Here is a 16,271-nt window from a genome sequence, read left to right as displayed (position 1 = left end):
ATGGCTGGATGGCATTACCGACTCGATGGACATGGTTTGGGTAGACTCCAGGAGTTGATGATGGACAGGGAGGCCTGGCATGCTGCGATTTATGGGGTCGCAAAGAGTCGGACACGACTCAGCGACTGAAATGAAGTGAATGAATGATCTATAAGAGAGTGAGGTTCCTACCAGCAGCATTCTTGGCCCTCTTCTCTAGATCATCCTTGGTTTCAATATGGATTTGCAGACAGGTCTCTTCTGGGCTGCGGGCTCATATACTCCGCCTCCATTTGACATGCCACTTGCCTAAATCACAGGTGTCTAACTCAGGTGGCCCAGACTGACTTCCAGTAGCTTTCTTCCCAAACCCATTCCTCTTTTAGGCAGTGATACCACATTCAACTCAGTTGCTCAAACCCCAAACAAGTCATCCTACTCTTTTCTTTTTTTTTAATCTTATTTATTCATTTATGTATTTATTGTTTATTTTTGGCCGTGCTGGGTCTTCCGTGCTGCGCGGGCTTTCTTCTAGTTGTGTCAAACAGGAGCTACTCTTTGTTGTGGTGTGCAAGCTTCTCATTGCAGTGGCTTCTCTTGTTGTAGAGCACGGGCTCTAGGGCACATAGGCTTAGTAATTGTGGCTCCCAGGCTCTAGAGCACAGGCTCAACAGTTGTGGTATACAGTCTTAGTTGCTCTGCAGCATGTGGAGTCTTCCCGGATCAAGGAATCAACCTGGGTCTCCTGCATTGGCAGGAGGATTCTTGACCACTGAGTCACCAGGGAAGCCACATCCTACTCTTTTTCCCTCTGCTTATATACGTCATAGCCTTCTGAAGCCAGAGCAATCGTTTAGAAATAGAAATCTACTCTCAGGAACTTGGCACAAGAGCTCCTAAAATCCTTGGAATGTCCTTAGTATGACAAGTGTCTTTGGTATGCTGCTGAAATGACTCTTGGCTGAGGGGTTCTGAGACAGCTTCAGTATGGGGCTGGTCACGAGAAAGACCACAATTTTCAGCTCTGCCACAGCCCTCCACTTCAAATCTTGTCCCAGCTCCAGCAGGACAGAGGGGCTGGAGACTGAGATCAATCACCAAGGGTTGAATCAATCATGCCTGAATAGTGAAACCTTCTTAAAATCCTAACTGATTATGTTTGGAGAACTTCCAGGTTGGTAAACAGATTGAAGTGCTGGAAGGGTGATATACTCAAAGAGGGCACGGAAGCTCCAAGCACTCACTCACACACACACACACACTCACACCCCATGCCTTGCCCTATGCATCTCTTCCATCTGGCTGTTCCTGAATTGTGTTCTTTGTAGTAAACCATATTGATAATTACATTAAATGTTAATGGACTAAACATTCCAATTAAAAGACAGAGAGTATCAGGATGCATTTTAAAATACAAGTCTCAACTCAATGCACTCTACAGAAGGCATATTTTAACTCTATAAAGATATTTTATAAGCTGTAAGCATAAGGAGCTTCAAGTCACTGTATTAATATCATAAAAATTAGACCTCAGGACAACAAATATTACCAGAGATAAGGAGAGACAGCTCATAATGATAATAGGGTCAATTCACCAGGAAGATGTAACAATCCTAAATACGGATGCACCTATTACCAAAATCCTTCCAACAGCCCATGAAGCCTCGCTGAGCTGCAGCTTACCTTGACAACTTCACCCTGTGCCACTCTCTCCCGCCACTTTGCCTTCTCCTCTAGCTCAAATCATCCACACACTCTTCCATCCTCTGAGCTCTGCATCACTTTAATCCTCCCTTGCTTCCAACTTTTACCTTTTACTTCTCTCACTTCAACTTTTCTTCTTTAGGGTCTGAGCCTAAATATCACTTTCTCTAAGAATTTTCCTTTGACTACCTCCTGGACAGGAGGCTGAAATATACTTGTGTGCTTCCTTCACCCCCTGCCTGTCTCAGGACTTCAATTACTATCTCACGTCTCTGTCTCCTGCTGGATTATATTCATGGAAGGCAGGGCTGTACATATTTTCTTGGCTGCTCTAATCCCAAGGCTCAATTACTATACATATAATTAAAAACATGAGGAATAAGGGACTTCTTTGGCGGTGAGTGGTTAAGACTCTGTCTTCCAATGCAGAGGATACGGGCTTGATTCCTGGTTGGGGAGCTACGATCCCATATGCCTGCCTCATGGGCAAAAAACCAAAACATAAAACAGAAGCAATATATAACAAATTCAATAAAGATTTTTAAAGTGGTCCACACACAAAGAAAATTCTTAAAAAAATGAATAAAGTATGGGCTGAGGTTCTGGAACTCATCCATTGGGTTTTAGAACTCATAATCTGTAGTATCTGGTCTTCTGAATGGGACAAACTAAGTAGGATACAATCAGGAAACAATTTTTCTCCTGCTGCTGCTCTCAAGGACACTCTGTCAGTTAGTTCTCTCTTCCCCTCTCCTGAGAGGCACCTCAGGCAGATACCATACTCTTTTAGTCCCTTTGAGGCACTCAAAGGACAGACTCATTTCAGGCAATCAATTGTTCTGTCCTTTGAAATCAAAACTTCTTCCTTGCTCTTCCACTCCTCTAATCTCAAAGCTGTTTCTGACAACTCCAGAGCTGAAGTTGGGAAAGGACAAATGAGATGACAAGGGGTGAAGGCCTTTGTACTTAGCTGATGCTCTTTAGAGCTTTTGGCTTTGTCCTAATGCCTGCTCTTTTGTGGGAGGGGTTAGTGGGTCCTTCAGGTATCTCCACCTTACTACATACTGCCCTAATGCAGGCCACTGCGCTCTTCTCCTGACTTTTTGTTTTTAATTTTTATTGGAGTATAGTTGATTTACAATGTTGTGTTAGTTTCTGCTGAACAGCAAAGTGAATCAGTTATCCACATACATGTTGTTATTGTTCAGTCACTAAGTCCATGTGATCTCATGGATCAAAGCATAACAGGCTTCCCTGTCCTTCACTATCTCCTGGAGTTTGCTCAAACTCACGTGCATTGAGTTGGTGATGCCATCCAACCATCTCATCCTCCATCACCCCCTTTTCTCATCCCACCTTCAATCTTTCCCAGCATCAGGGTCTTTCCAATGAGTGGGCTCTTTACATCAGGTGGCCGAAGTATTGGAGCTTCAGCTTCAGCATCAGTCCTTCCAATGAATATTCAGGACTGATTTCCTTTAGGATGGACTGGTTTGGTTTCTTTGCAGTTCAAGGGACTCTCTAGAGTCTTCTCCAGCACCACAATTCAAAAGTATCAATTCTTCAGCAATCAGCCTTCTATATGGTCCAAATCTCAGATCCATATATGACTACTGGAAAAACCATAGCTTTGACTATACAGACTTTTGCTGGCAAAGTGAGGTCTCTGCTTTTTATACGCTTTCTAGGTTTGTCATAGCTTGCCTTCCAAGGAGTAAGTGTCTTTTCAATTTCACATATATCATCCTTTGTTTTTAAATTATTTTCCCATAAAGGACATTATAGGTATTGAGTAGAGTTCCCTGTTCTTATTAATTATCTATTTTATATATATAGTGGTGTGCATATGTCAATCCCAATCTCCCAGTCTATCCCCTCCAATCCCTTTCCCCACTGGTAACCACAAGTTCTGTATCAGTGACTCTGTTTTGTAAGTTCATTTGTATAATTTTTTTTTAGATTCTACATATAAGCGATATCATATGGTATTTGTCTTTCTCTGTCTGACTTCCTTCATTTAGTATGATAATCTCTAGGTCCATCCATACTGCTGCAAATGGCATTATTTCATTATTTTTATAGCTGAGTAACATTCTATTACATCGTGCCAGGCTGCCACCGCGCAGGAGCAGCCAAGAGGAACTACCCCACGGCTGAGTTCAGCGGCAGCAGCCAAGAGGAGGTACCCCATGTCCAAGGAGTGGTGGTTGCACGGGCGCAGGAGCGTCCAAGAGGAGCTACTCCACATTCAAGGTCAGGAGGGGTGACCGTGAGGAGATACCCCACTTCCAAGGTAAGGAGCAGCAGCTGCACTTTGCTGGAGCAGTCGTGAAGAGATACCCCGTGTCCAAGGTAAGAGAAACCCAAGTAAGATGGTAGGTGTTGCAAGAGGGCATCAGAGGGCAGACACAAAGAAACCATAATCACAGAAAACTAGCCAATCTGATCACATGGACCACAGCCTTGTCTAACTCAATGAAACTAAGCTGTGCCGTGTGGGGCCACCCAAGACAGACGGGTCATGGTGGAGATGTCTGACAGAATGTGCTCCACTGGAGAAGGGCATGGCAAACCACTTCAGTGTTCTTGCCTTGAGAATCCCATGAACAGTATGAAAAGGTGAAAAGATAGGACACTGAAAGAGGAACTCCTCGGGTCAGTAGGTGCCCAATATGCTACTGGAGATCAGTGGAGAAATAACTCCAGAAAGAATGAAGGGATGGAGCCAAAGCAAAAACAATACCCAGTTGTGGATGTGACTGGTGATAGAAGCAAAGTCTGATGCTGCAAAGAGCAATATTGCATAAGAACCTGGAATGTTAGGTCCATGAATCAAGGCAAATTGGAAGTGGTCAAACAGGAGATAGCAAGAGTGAACGTCAACATTCTAGGAATCAGCGAACTAAGATGGACTGGAATGGGTGAATTTAACTCAGGTGACCATTATATCTACTACTGTGGGCAGGAATCCCTTAGAAGAAATGGAATAGCCATCATGGTCAAAAGAGTCCGAAATGCAGTACTTGGATGCAATCTTAAAAATGACAGAATGATCTCTGTTCGTTTCCAAGGCAAACCATTCATTATAACGGTAATCCAAGCCTATGCCCCAACCAGTAACACTGAAGAAGCTGAAGCTGAACAGTTCTATGAAGACCTACAAGACCTTTTAGAACTAACACCCAAAAAAGATGTCCTTTTCATTATAGGGCACTGGAATGCGAAAGTAGGAAGTCAAGAAACACCTGGATTAACAGGCAAATTTGGCCTTGGAGTACAGAATGAAGCAGGGCAAAGGCTAATAGAGTTTTGCCAAGAGAACGCACTGGTCATAGCAAACACCCTCTTCCAACAACAGAAGAGAAGACTCTACACATGGACATAACCAGATGGTCAACACTGAAATCAGATTGATTATATTGTTTGCAGTCAAAGATGGGAGTCAGCAAAAGCAAGACCGGGAGCTGACTGTGGCTCAGATCATGAACTCCTTATTGCCAAATTCAGACTTAAATTGAAGAAAGTAGGGAAAACCACTAGACCATTCAGGTATGACCTAAATCAAATCCCTTATGATTATGCAGTGGAACTGAGAAATAGACTTAAAGGACTAGATCTGATAGACAGCGTGCCTGATGAACTATGGACGACATGACATTGTATAGGAGACAGGGATCAAGACAATCCCCATGGAAAAGAAATGCAAAAAAGCAAAATGGCTGTCTGAGGAGGCCTTACAAATAGCTGGGAAAAGAAGAGAAGCGAAAAGCAAAGGAGAAAAGGAAAGATATTCCCATTTGAATGCAAGTTCCAAAGAATAGCAAGGAGAGATAAGAAAGCCTTCCTCAGCGATCAATGCAAAGAAATAGAGGGAAACAATAGAACGGGAAAGACTAGAGATCTCTTCAAGAAAATTAGAGATACCAAGGGAACATTTCATGCAAAGATGGGCTCGATAAAGGACAGAAATGGTATGGACCTAACAGAAGCAGAAGATATTAAGAAGAGGTGGCAAGAATACACAGAAGAACTGTACAAAAAGGATCTTCATGACCCAAATAATCATGATGGTGTGATCACTCACCTAGAGCCAGACATCCTGGAATGTGAAGTCAAGTGGGCCTTAGGAAGCATCACTACGAACAAAGCTAGTGGAGGTGATGGAATTCCAGTTGAGCTATTTCAAATCCTGAAAGATGATGCTGTGAAAGTGCTGCACTCGATATGCCAGCAAATTTGGAAAACTCAGCAGTGGCCACAGGACTGGAAAAGGTCAGTTTTCATTCCAATCCCAAAGAAAGGCAATGCCAAAGAATGCTCAAACTACTGCACAATTGCACTCATCTCACACGCTAGTAAAGTAATGCTCAAAATTCTCCAAGCCAGGCTTCAGCAATACGTGAACCGTGAACGTCCAGATGTTCAAGCTGGTTTTAGAAAAGGCAGAGGAACCAGAGGTCAAATTGTCAACATCCGCTGGATCATCAAAAAAGCAAGAGAGTTCCAAAAACCATCTATTTCTGCTTTATTGACTATGCCAAAGCCTTTGACTGTGTGGATCACAATAAACTGTGGAAAATTCTGAAAGAGATGGGAATACCAGACCACCTGACCTCCCTCTTGAGAAACTTGCATGCAGGTCAGGAAGCAACAGTTAGAATTGGACATGGAACAACAGACTGGTTCCAAATAGGAAAAGGAGTACGTCAAGGCTGTATATTGTCACCCTGCTTATTTAACTTATATGCAGAGTACATCAGAGAAACCCTGGGATGGAAGAAGCACAAGTTGGAATCAAGATTGCTGGGAGAAATATCAATAACCTCAGATATGCAGACGACACCACCCTTATGGCAGAAAGCAAAGAAGAACTAAAGAGCCTCTTGATGAAAGTGAAAGAGGAGAGTGGAAAAGTTGGCTTAAAGCTCAACATTCAGAAAACTAAGATCATGGCATCTGGTCCCATCACTTCATGGGAAATAGATGGGGAAACAGTGGAAACAGTGTCAGCCTTTATTTTTGGGGGGGCTCCAAAATCACTGCAGATGGCGATTACAGCCATGAAATTTAAAGATGCTTACTCCTTGGAAGGAAAGTTATGACCAACCTAGACAGGATATTAAAAAGCAGAGACATTACTTTGTCAACAAAGGTCCATCTAGTCAAGGCTATGGTTTTTCCAGTAGTCATGTATGGATGTGAGAGTTGGACTGTGAAGAAAGCTGAGCACCAAAGAATTGATGCTTTTGAAATGTGGTGTTGGACTGCAAGGAGATCCAACCAGTCCATCCTAAAAGAGATCAGTCCTGGGTGTTCACTGGAAGGACTGATGCTGAAGCTGAAACTCCAATACTTTGGCCACCTCATGCGAAGAGTTGACTCATTGGAAAAGACCCTGATGCTGGGAAGGATTGGGGGCAGGAGAAGAAGGGGACAACAGAGGATGAGATGGCTGGATGGCATCACTGACTCAATGGACATGAGTTTGGGTAAACTCCAGGAGGTGGTGATGGACAGGGAGGCCTGGCCTGCTGTGATCCATGGGGTCGCAAAGAATCAGACACAACTGAGCGACTGAACTCAATATTACATTATATGTAAGTACTACATCTTCTTTATCCATTCACCTCTCAATGGACGTTTAGTTTGCTTCCATGTCTTGGCCACTGTAAATAGTGCTGTTATGATCATCAGGGTCCATGTATCTTTTTGAATTAGAGTTTTCTGTGGATATATACCCAGAACTTGGATTGGTGGATCATATGGCAGTTCTTCCCAGGTGGCTCAGGGGTAAAGAATCTGCCTCCCAAGTGAGAGATGCAGGTTAAATCCCTGGGTCAGAAAGATCCCCTGGAGAAGGAAATGGCAACCCACTCCGGTATTCTTGCCTGGGAAATCCCACGGACATAGGAGCCTGGCAGGCTACCGTCCATGGGGTCACAAAAGAGTATGAGTATGACTTAGCAACTAAACAACAACAATGGTAGTTCTACTTTTAGTTTTCTAAACCACCCTATTATTCTCCATATGGCTGTACCAATTTACATTCCACCAACAGCACAGGAGGGTTCCCTTTTCTCCATACCCTCTCCAGCATTTATTGTTTGTAGACTTTTTGATGATGGCCATTCTGACCAGTGTGAAGTCATACCTCATTGTAGTTTTGATTTACATTTCTGCCAACTTCTTGCTACAGTTCCAGCCTCTCCGTTGGAATTCTTCCTTCCTTAATAGGTGAGGTCTCTTCAGATGCTCAGCTACCCTCCAGAGTCTAACTACCCCACAGCCGATGAAAGTACAGCTACTCCAACTGCTGGTCTCTCGTGCTCATTCAGCCATCAAGGACTGCTCCAGGTAGGAGGCAGATGGCAGTCCTCTTGATCTCTAAATTTCAGGTAACATGTCAGGCTCAATTCATGCCACCTTGGTGGCAGCTGGGGTTGGCTGGCATGTTTCTACTGTTCACCAGGCTGAGCCATAGGCTCCCAACTCTCGGCACCAGGCACCAGAATTCTCTCCAGGAGGTTCACCTGAAGGGCCTCTTACTTGGCTTCCTGTGAATGCCTTTGGAACAGTCTTTTCCTCTGACACTCACACCACTGCCCCATCACCTTCTCTTAGATAGCCTAAGGTGGGTAATGGAGTTGAAGGTCCAAGATCATTTTGGCCATCTCCTAAGAAGTTTTGCTTTAGATCATGGAGATGTTTATCACTCCCTGTTTTTCACTCTGAGGCTTTAGACAAAATTGCCAGGCACAGATGAAGTCCTGCTCATATCCAGTTATACCTGTCAACCTCACTCCCTGCTCTAGTTTAATATCAAGAATTTGAAGATGCATTAAGAAGTCAGACAGAGAAAGACAAATATGATATCACTTATATGTGGAAGCTAAAAAACAAACAAGTGAATCTGACAGAGACTCACAGACATAGAGAACAAACTAGTGGTTACTAGTGAGGAGAGGGAAGGGGGAGAGGCAGAAAGGGGGAGGGAATTAAGAGGTACAAACTACAATGGATAAAATAAATAAGCTACAAGGATATGTTATACAACACAGGGAATATAGCCAATAGCTTATGATAACTATAACTGGAGTAGAGTATAACATTTAAAAATTGTTAATCACTATGTTGTACACTTGAAACTTACATAACGTACATTAACTATGGAGGCTAGTCACTTCGATTGTGTCCGACTGTTTGTGACTCTATGGACTGTACCCTGCCAGGTTCCTCTGTCCATGGGGATTCTCCAGGCAAGAATACTGGAGTGGGTTGCCATGCCCTCCTTCAGGGGATCTTCCCAACCCAGGGACCAAACCCATATCTCTTACGTCTCCTGCATTGGTAGGCAGGTTTTTTACCACTAGTGCCACCTGGGAAGCCCACATTAACTATACCTCCAAAAAAAAAAAAAGAGTTAAAAAAAAAGAATATGAAGATACAGAACATTCAGGAGATGTCTAGGAGACAGATAAAAAAATGTCACAGAACTCTGCTTCTCATATTGGAGGATATGGATAGACAGACACTAGAAGTCATAGCATACCCACCTTGAACATCAATTTTCATGTTAAAACACACACAGATCTGTCATGAAGTAAAATGCAAAATTTTGGAGGGGGTAAAAAACAGAACCTTTAAATAAATTTAGTTCACCATCAGACACTCTCTACAGATTCTAGGGATGGTACATGGAAACACTTGAGAACTTTTTGAGAGAAGTATTTTGGGAATAGTTGAATCCTTATAAAATGGGTGCTACCCTTCTGGAAGTTGTCAGGAATACTGTTGAGGCAAATGGAGAAACATTGTAGAGAAATTAGGTCACTTTGACTGCTCCATAAACCAGCTAAGAGAAACTTTCTAAGCCTTCTTTCTAATATTAAGATTGAAGAGAGAAGAGAGGGAATCCAACTGGACTTCTGGTTACTCTTGAAAAAGCAGGTCTGGATCTCTAGATCAGGAGCAAATACCAACAGAGTTTTCATTTGAGTTTGATTTTCTGTGTTTGTTCTTCTGAAGATTGTCTGAGCTATGTTTGTTGTTTCTGTCTGCTCAAAAGCAAAACAAAAACAAAACACCTTGAAAATAATTGGGTCACTTGTAGCGACATGGATGGACCTAGAGTCTGTCATACAGAGTCAGAAAGAAAAAAATCAAATGCATATATATGTACATACATATATGTATATGTGTGTGTATATATATATGGAATCTAGAAAAATGGTACAGATGAACCTATTTGCTGGCAGGAATAGTGATGCAGAAGTAGAGAACAAACTTTTGGACAAACCAGAGGAAAGAGAGAGTAGAACGAATTGAGTAGCATTGACACATATATACACTACCATGCATAAAATAGCTAGTGGGAAGATAGCTCTACAACACAGGGAGCTCAGCTCCGTGCTCTGTGATGACCTGGAGGTGGAGGATAGGGGTGGGGGTGGGAAGGAGGCTCAAGAGGGAAGGAATATATGTTTACTTATAGCTGATTCACATTATTGTACAGCAGAAACTAACACAACACTGTAAAGCCATTATATACCAATTATAAAACAAAACAAACAAAAACACCTTGAAAACTAAAGTATCAAGTGCCTCTAAGGAGCAAGGAAGAAGAGAGCCGTGAAAACTGGCCTTCTCACTCCACCACAGCCCTCAGAAGACTCAGAAGATGGGGTAAATTTGAAGGAGAAAAGATAAACAGGCAGAATCTAAAGTGGGTGGTTGGGGCCTGAGGCGAAACCTTTAGGGGCCTAAAGAACAGAAGACTTAATGGTTCCTTAGCACAAAACAAAACATAACATAACAGCCTCCAGCGATTTACGACCTCTGTTGAACAATCTGACTGCACTGGGTAGAGGACATCTCATCTCTAAATTTAACTTCCAATTCCCCCAAGAATTCATAGTCTTATGATGTACCTGGTTTTCCTTCCAATGCTATTCAGTAATGTGAATCAAGTTGCATGTGGTATTTTAATATGATGCCTACCTTTCTTAAGAATCTTCTTCACTTTCATATAGTTTCCCTGTTCAACATACTCATGAAGCTGTGCTTCCAAGGAGTCATTTCTTAACGAACCAAGCTGAACAGGACAGGGGACTGGAAGGTGAACAGCCCGAGACATCCTGTTTCAAAAGAAAGCAAAATACTTATTTCTAACTGAACCAGAAATGCAAGGAAAAAGGTTCAATTCTTTCACATTTCTTTGACTTCTTGTCCATTTTTATTTATAATGAATAGGATTGGGGGACAATTATGGAAATTCTCCAAGATTAGGGATTTCTCTGACAGTCCAGCAGTTAAGACCCCGAGCTCCTAAAGAGGGGGATCTGGGTTTGATCTCTGGTCAGGGAACTAAAATCCTGCATACCTTGAGGCATGGCCAAAATTAAATAAAAATAAATCCTAAAAGATTAAATTTTATTCTCAATGTTACTGTTGAAATTGAAGAACTCATGGAGTAGGAAATGGCAACCCACTCCAGTATTCTTGCCTAGAGAATCCCGTGCAAAGAGGAGCCTGGCGGGCTACAGTCCATGGGGCTGCAAAAAGTCGGACATGACTGAAGCAACACACACTCACACGAGGGGACTTCAGAGAAAGGAGAGATGTTAAGGTTCTTGAATTAGATAGTGTGTGATGATTAAACAGTATTGTGAACATACTAGAAACCACAGAGTCACAAAATTTAATATGATAAATTGTTTTGTTATGTGAATTCTATCTCAATAAAAAATTCAATACTTCATAAAAAAAAAAAAAGAAATTGAAGAACTCAGTATTTTTGTCAATTTCTGGGAGTGAAAAAGTGATGACTACCAGGAAGTAGAATTAGAAATACACATTTGTTGCATCATCAAGACCATTAGGAGAGTATTAACTTGTGTGTGTTTTGCTTTGTTTTGGCCTTGAGGCTTATGGGACCTACTTCCCAGACCAGGGATTGAACCCGAACTCTTGGCAATCAAAGTGGGAAGTCCTAACTGCTGCACTACCAGGGAATTCCCAGGAGGGCATTCACTTTGGGGACTTCCTTGGGGGTCAAGTGGCTAAGACTTGGCACTCCCAACGCAGGGTGCCCAGGTTTGATCCCTGGTAGGAGAACTAGATCTCACATGCCAAGATCAGAAGATCCCACATGTTGCAACTAAGACCTGATGCAGCCAAAATAAATACAAATTATTTAAAAAATTCTGCACCACAATAACTCTTGTCCAAAAAAGAACAAACAGTATACAAATGCAGTCATTTATGTAGAGGGTAGACAGTATGTGGATTGGGTTCATAGTTCAGACTCTGTGTTCTCAACCTGGCTGTGTCACTTCCCTGTGGGACCTTGAAGAACTTATTTAACCTTTGATGGGCCTCAATTTCCTCATCTACAAACAGAAGTACTCTGTAAAGTGCTTAGAACTCTGCCTGGAACCAAGGAACTCTCTATAGTTGTTAGATGCTGTTATGCGCACTAGAATGGTGACTGTACCATTTCACATTACCACCAGCAGTGAAAAGGGGTCCCAATTTTTCCAGATCTTCAGCAATACTTAATTATTGTTTTGTTCTTTAAATAATAGTCATTTTAGAACGTCCCTGATGGTCCAGTGGTCAAGAATCCACTTATCAATGCACAGAACATGGTTTGGATCCCTGGTCTGAGAAGATCCCACATGCCTTAGGGCAACTAGGTCCCTGGGCAACAACTACTGAGCCCACACTCTACGAGAAACCCACCCACTGCAACGAAGTGGCCCCCATTTCCCCATCTAGAGAAAAACCTCCAGCAGTAACTAAAACCCAGTGCTGGCAAAAAGAATTAATTTAAAAGTGATTTTAACATTGACCTTTAAAATTTTTTTATTTAATTGCATCTACACCAATACATGACATTTTGACACAAAATATTCAAATCTCCAGACCTGCTTGTTTCATACGTTTCCTAAAGCTGCAAAAATTAAGCGTCGACTGTTAATCGTGTATGCTAACTTCCACTTCCTGAGGACTTTTCAGCTTTCTTTTAGAATTCTTTTGCAATTACCCTCGGAGATTATCTTTTAAAAAAAAAATACCATTGTAAAGTAATAGCGTTTAAAACGGTTCCAAACATTACTAAAGCACATTTTAAACCACCCAGCTCCTGCAACTACCTAATCTATAATTCCCCCTGAAAATTCCAGCTAAGCGAACACTTCAATACTGTGAATTTACCCTATGATGAACCTAGGAATTAAACGAATTTCTAGCTGCCCTGGCGACTCAGAGGGAAAAAATCCGCCGGCAGTGCGGATAGACCCTGATTAGATTCCTGGGTCGGGAAAATCCGCTGAAAAAAAAGAATAGACCATCCACTCCAGTATGCAAGGGTTTCTTTTTGTAATTCTGCTGGTAAAGACTCTACTTGCACTTAGCAACACAAAGTAACCTGCGCTCAAAAGATCTCCTAAAGAAGAGTAAACGCTACCCGCTACAACACTCCCATCGTGAAAATTCCGTGTCTAAGTGCAGAAAGTCAACCATGACAAAAACGCGTGTTTCTTTAAAACATACCTGTCAAAGTATTTACAACTGGATGACGATACCTCACTCCTATTTTTAATCATGAAAGAAAATTGTAACAACTCCTAAACACCATGCTTTATATAAACCACCTCATCTTTTCTTAAAAGACACAAGTTTACCAGGGGAAAGCGCGAACGCAGTCCCCCACTACCACAAATTATGCAGTCGAGTTTCCCACATTTGGGGAAATCGCAGGAGTCAGCACATCCGGAGTGCAATGGATAAGCCTCGCCCTCGGAAAACCACCTTCGTGATCATGGTATCTCCCCTGCCAGGTAAGTATGAGTTGCTGGCCCTGCCTGCCACCACAGCCTCACATTCCAAACACTTTGCACTTACGGTCACTTTCTTCACCGCAAACTCTACACCCTCACTTACGAGATAACGGCTTCTCCCAACTATAAAGGCCTGACAAGCACATAGCGAGTACCGCAATATTTGCAAAAAAAAAATAAAAAAATCACGCTTCATAATACATTCTGAACAGGGCCAGCCGACGCCGAGCTTATTTACATACTCCGCGCACATTAGTGATGTCACTCCGTAGCGCCGACTGTACCCGGGCCTCTTGATAGGCTGACTGACAGCCGCGGAGGCGCTCGGGGCCTAATCCCCGCGGCCGGCGATGTGACCCACCTTTGTGACAGAACAGATTATAGGGATGCGATTAGCTTTGAGACTGGGTGGGGCGGGAATAGTCAGAATTATTCAGGTGCGCCTAATGTAATCAACGGCCCTTATAAAGAGGAAGCAGGCGGCAGCTAAGAAGGCAGCTGTGGTGGCCGCGGCAACAGCGACGACGGTGACACAGACGGAGGAAACAAGATGGCTGATTTTTTGAAAGGGCTGCCTGTCTACAACAAAAGCAATTTTAGTAGCTTCCATGCTAACTGTCTGTGCAAAGCCTCCAACCGACGTCCACCAGTCTACCTGCCCACTCAGGAGTACCCGTCTGAACAGGTAATTGTGACAGAAAAGACAAACATTCTTTTGCGCTACCTACAACAGCAACGGGACAAAAAGAATGCCACCAAGAAGAAAGACCAGGAGCAAGTGAACCTCGAGGCCGAGAGATGGGCGTCCCCGTGCAAGATCCCACGGATCTGCAGCCAGGACTGGGACGACTGGGATGAGGACCCTTGAGACTCACGGCCCCACTCAGATGCCTCCTGTGCTGTCTCCTCCTCGCCTGCCCGCTGGCTTGCCCACGCCCCACCGTTCACACCACTTCCAATATGATAGAAGCCAATGTATTTATTTTCCTTGTGTTTTTATTGATGCTGTAAATTTACCAACTTATGATTAAAGGGGATGTCAGACCCACTAGTGTGATGTTGGTAGGTGTATTTGTTTTGTTTTTTAAACAAACAAAAAAATTGTTATTCGCTGCATCCTTCAGTTGCCTCTCCTCTTGCACCCTAGACCTCCTCTGGAAAACTGGAGCCTCTCTCAGAGGGTCTAGATTCGGGGCCCTGCTGCAGCTGGCCCTCATGGGTGGGGGCTCTTCTCTTGGTTCCCATCTGCTGGTCTGGGTCTTAAACACTTCGCCTTGTCACAAATTCTGCGGGGACTTATTCTACCCAGACCTTGCTCTGAGCTTGAATAAGTGGGAGAAGTCAGCCCTTCCCAATTTTGTTCAGTCGCTAAGGCACCGACTCCACGGACTGCAGCATGCCAGGCTTCCCTGTCCTTCACTATCTCCCAGAAATTGCTCAAACTCACGTCCATTGAGTTGGTGATACCATCCAACCATCTCATCCTCTGTCGTCCCCTTCTCCTCCCGCCTTCAATCTTTCCCAACATCAGGGTCTTTTCAAATGAGTCAGCTCTTTGCATCAGGTGGCCCAAGTACTGGAGCTTCAGCTTCAGCATCAGTCCTTCCAATGAATACTCAGAGTTGATTTTCTCTAGGATCCACTGGTTTCATCTCTTTGCTGTCCAAGGGACTCTCAAGAGTCTTTGCCAGCACCACAGTCCGAAAGCATCAATTTTTCGGCGCTCAGCCTTCTTTATGGTCCAACTCTCACATTCATAACATGACTACTGAAAACCCATAGCTTTGACTATACAGAACTTTGTCAGCTAAGTGATGCCTCTGCTTTTAAAAATACTGTCTAGGTTTGTCACAGCTTTTCTTTCAAGGAGTGTGTCTTTTAATTTCATGGCTTAGCCTTTTCATTCTTTCTGGAGCTATTTCTCCACTCTTCTCCAGTAGCATATTGGGCACCTATCAACCTGGCGAGTTCATCTTTCAGTGTCATATCTTTTTGCCTTTTCATACTGTTCATGGGGTTCTCGAGGCAAGAAGTCTGAAGGAGTTTGCCATTGCCTTCCCAAGTGGACCACGTTTTGTCATAACTCTCCACCATGGCCTGGCCATCTTGCGTGGCCCTGCAGAGCATGGCTCAAAGCTTCATTGATTTACACAAGGCTGTGATCCATGTGATCATTTTGATCATTATAGTTAAGTGTCATCTCCATATCTTGAAGATCTAAGTATTTTTATCAGGGACTAGGTGTACCATTTCCACCCCAATAAAAGGAGCTTTCTCATCTGGAAAAAAAAAAGGGGGTGGGGGTGGGGGGTGAATGAAAGGCTGATGTCAGCAGATGGAAAATTACTGGTTTTGAAAACACAGAAAAGGGGACCATAAGGCCAAAATATACAGAAATAGCCTCCTACAGTCTTTCCCACAGAAGAAAGAGAACATCCCATTTCATTCTTAGAATAGTTCAGTTCAGTTCAGTCGCTCAGTCGTGTCCGACTCTTTGCGACCCCATGAATTGCAGCACGCCAGGCCTCTCTGTCCATCACCAACTCCTGGAGTCTTCCCAAAACCATGTCCGTCAAGTTAGTGATGCCATCCAACCATCTCATCCTCTGTCGTCCCCTTCTCCTCCTGCCCCCAATCCTACACAGTATTAGGGTCTTTTCCAATGAGTCAACTCTTCGCATGAGGTGGCCAAAGTATTGGAGTTTCAGCTTCAACATCAGTCCTTCCAAAGAACACCCAGGATTGATC

At 43.3% G+C, this 16,271-nt stretch overlaps 1 protein-coding gene and 1 non-coding gene across 50 annotated transcripts in view; both read right to left on the bottom strand.

Annotated features, from left to right (window-relative positions):
* Window positions 1-16,271, bottom strand: part of TEX14 (testis expressed 14, intercellular bridge forming factor) — a 218,223-nt gene that overhangs the window by 106,408 nt on the left and 95,544 nt on the right. For all 49 annotated transcript variants that reach the window (XR_014080732.1, XR_014080733.1, XR_014080735.1 and 46 more), the window contains one exon: window positions 10,681-10,817. Coding sequence is in view for 35 of the 49 variants with exons in the window: in XM_081585121.1 (XP_081441247.1) it covers window positions 10,681-10,816 (136 nt within the window). In the remaining 14 variants the exon portion in view is untranslated. The remainder of the gene's footprint in view (window positions 1-10,680; window positions 10,818-16,271) is intronic.
* On the bottom strand, window positions 13,368-13,531 carry LOC145543925 (U1 spliceosomal RNA). Its single transcript, XR_014081167.1, has one exon. It is a non-coding gene; the product is annotated as a U1 spliceosomal RNA (small nuclear RNA).

The sequence above is a fragment of the Giraffa tippelskirchi genome, chromosome 3 (assembly GCF_054371585.1).
Source record: "Giraffa tippelskirchi isolate mGirTip1 chromosome 3, T2T-mGirTip1v1.2.pri, whole genome shotgun sequence".
Taxonomy (NCBI): Eukaryota; Metazoa; Chordata; class Mammalia; order Artiodactyla; family Giraffidae; genus Giraffa; species Giraffa tippelskirchi.
This window is presented reverse-complemented; position numbering and strand designations above follow the sequence as displayed.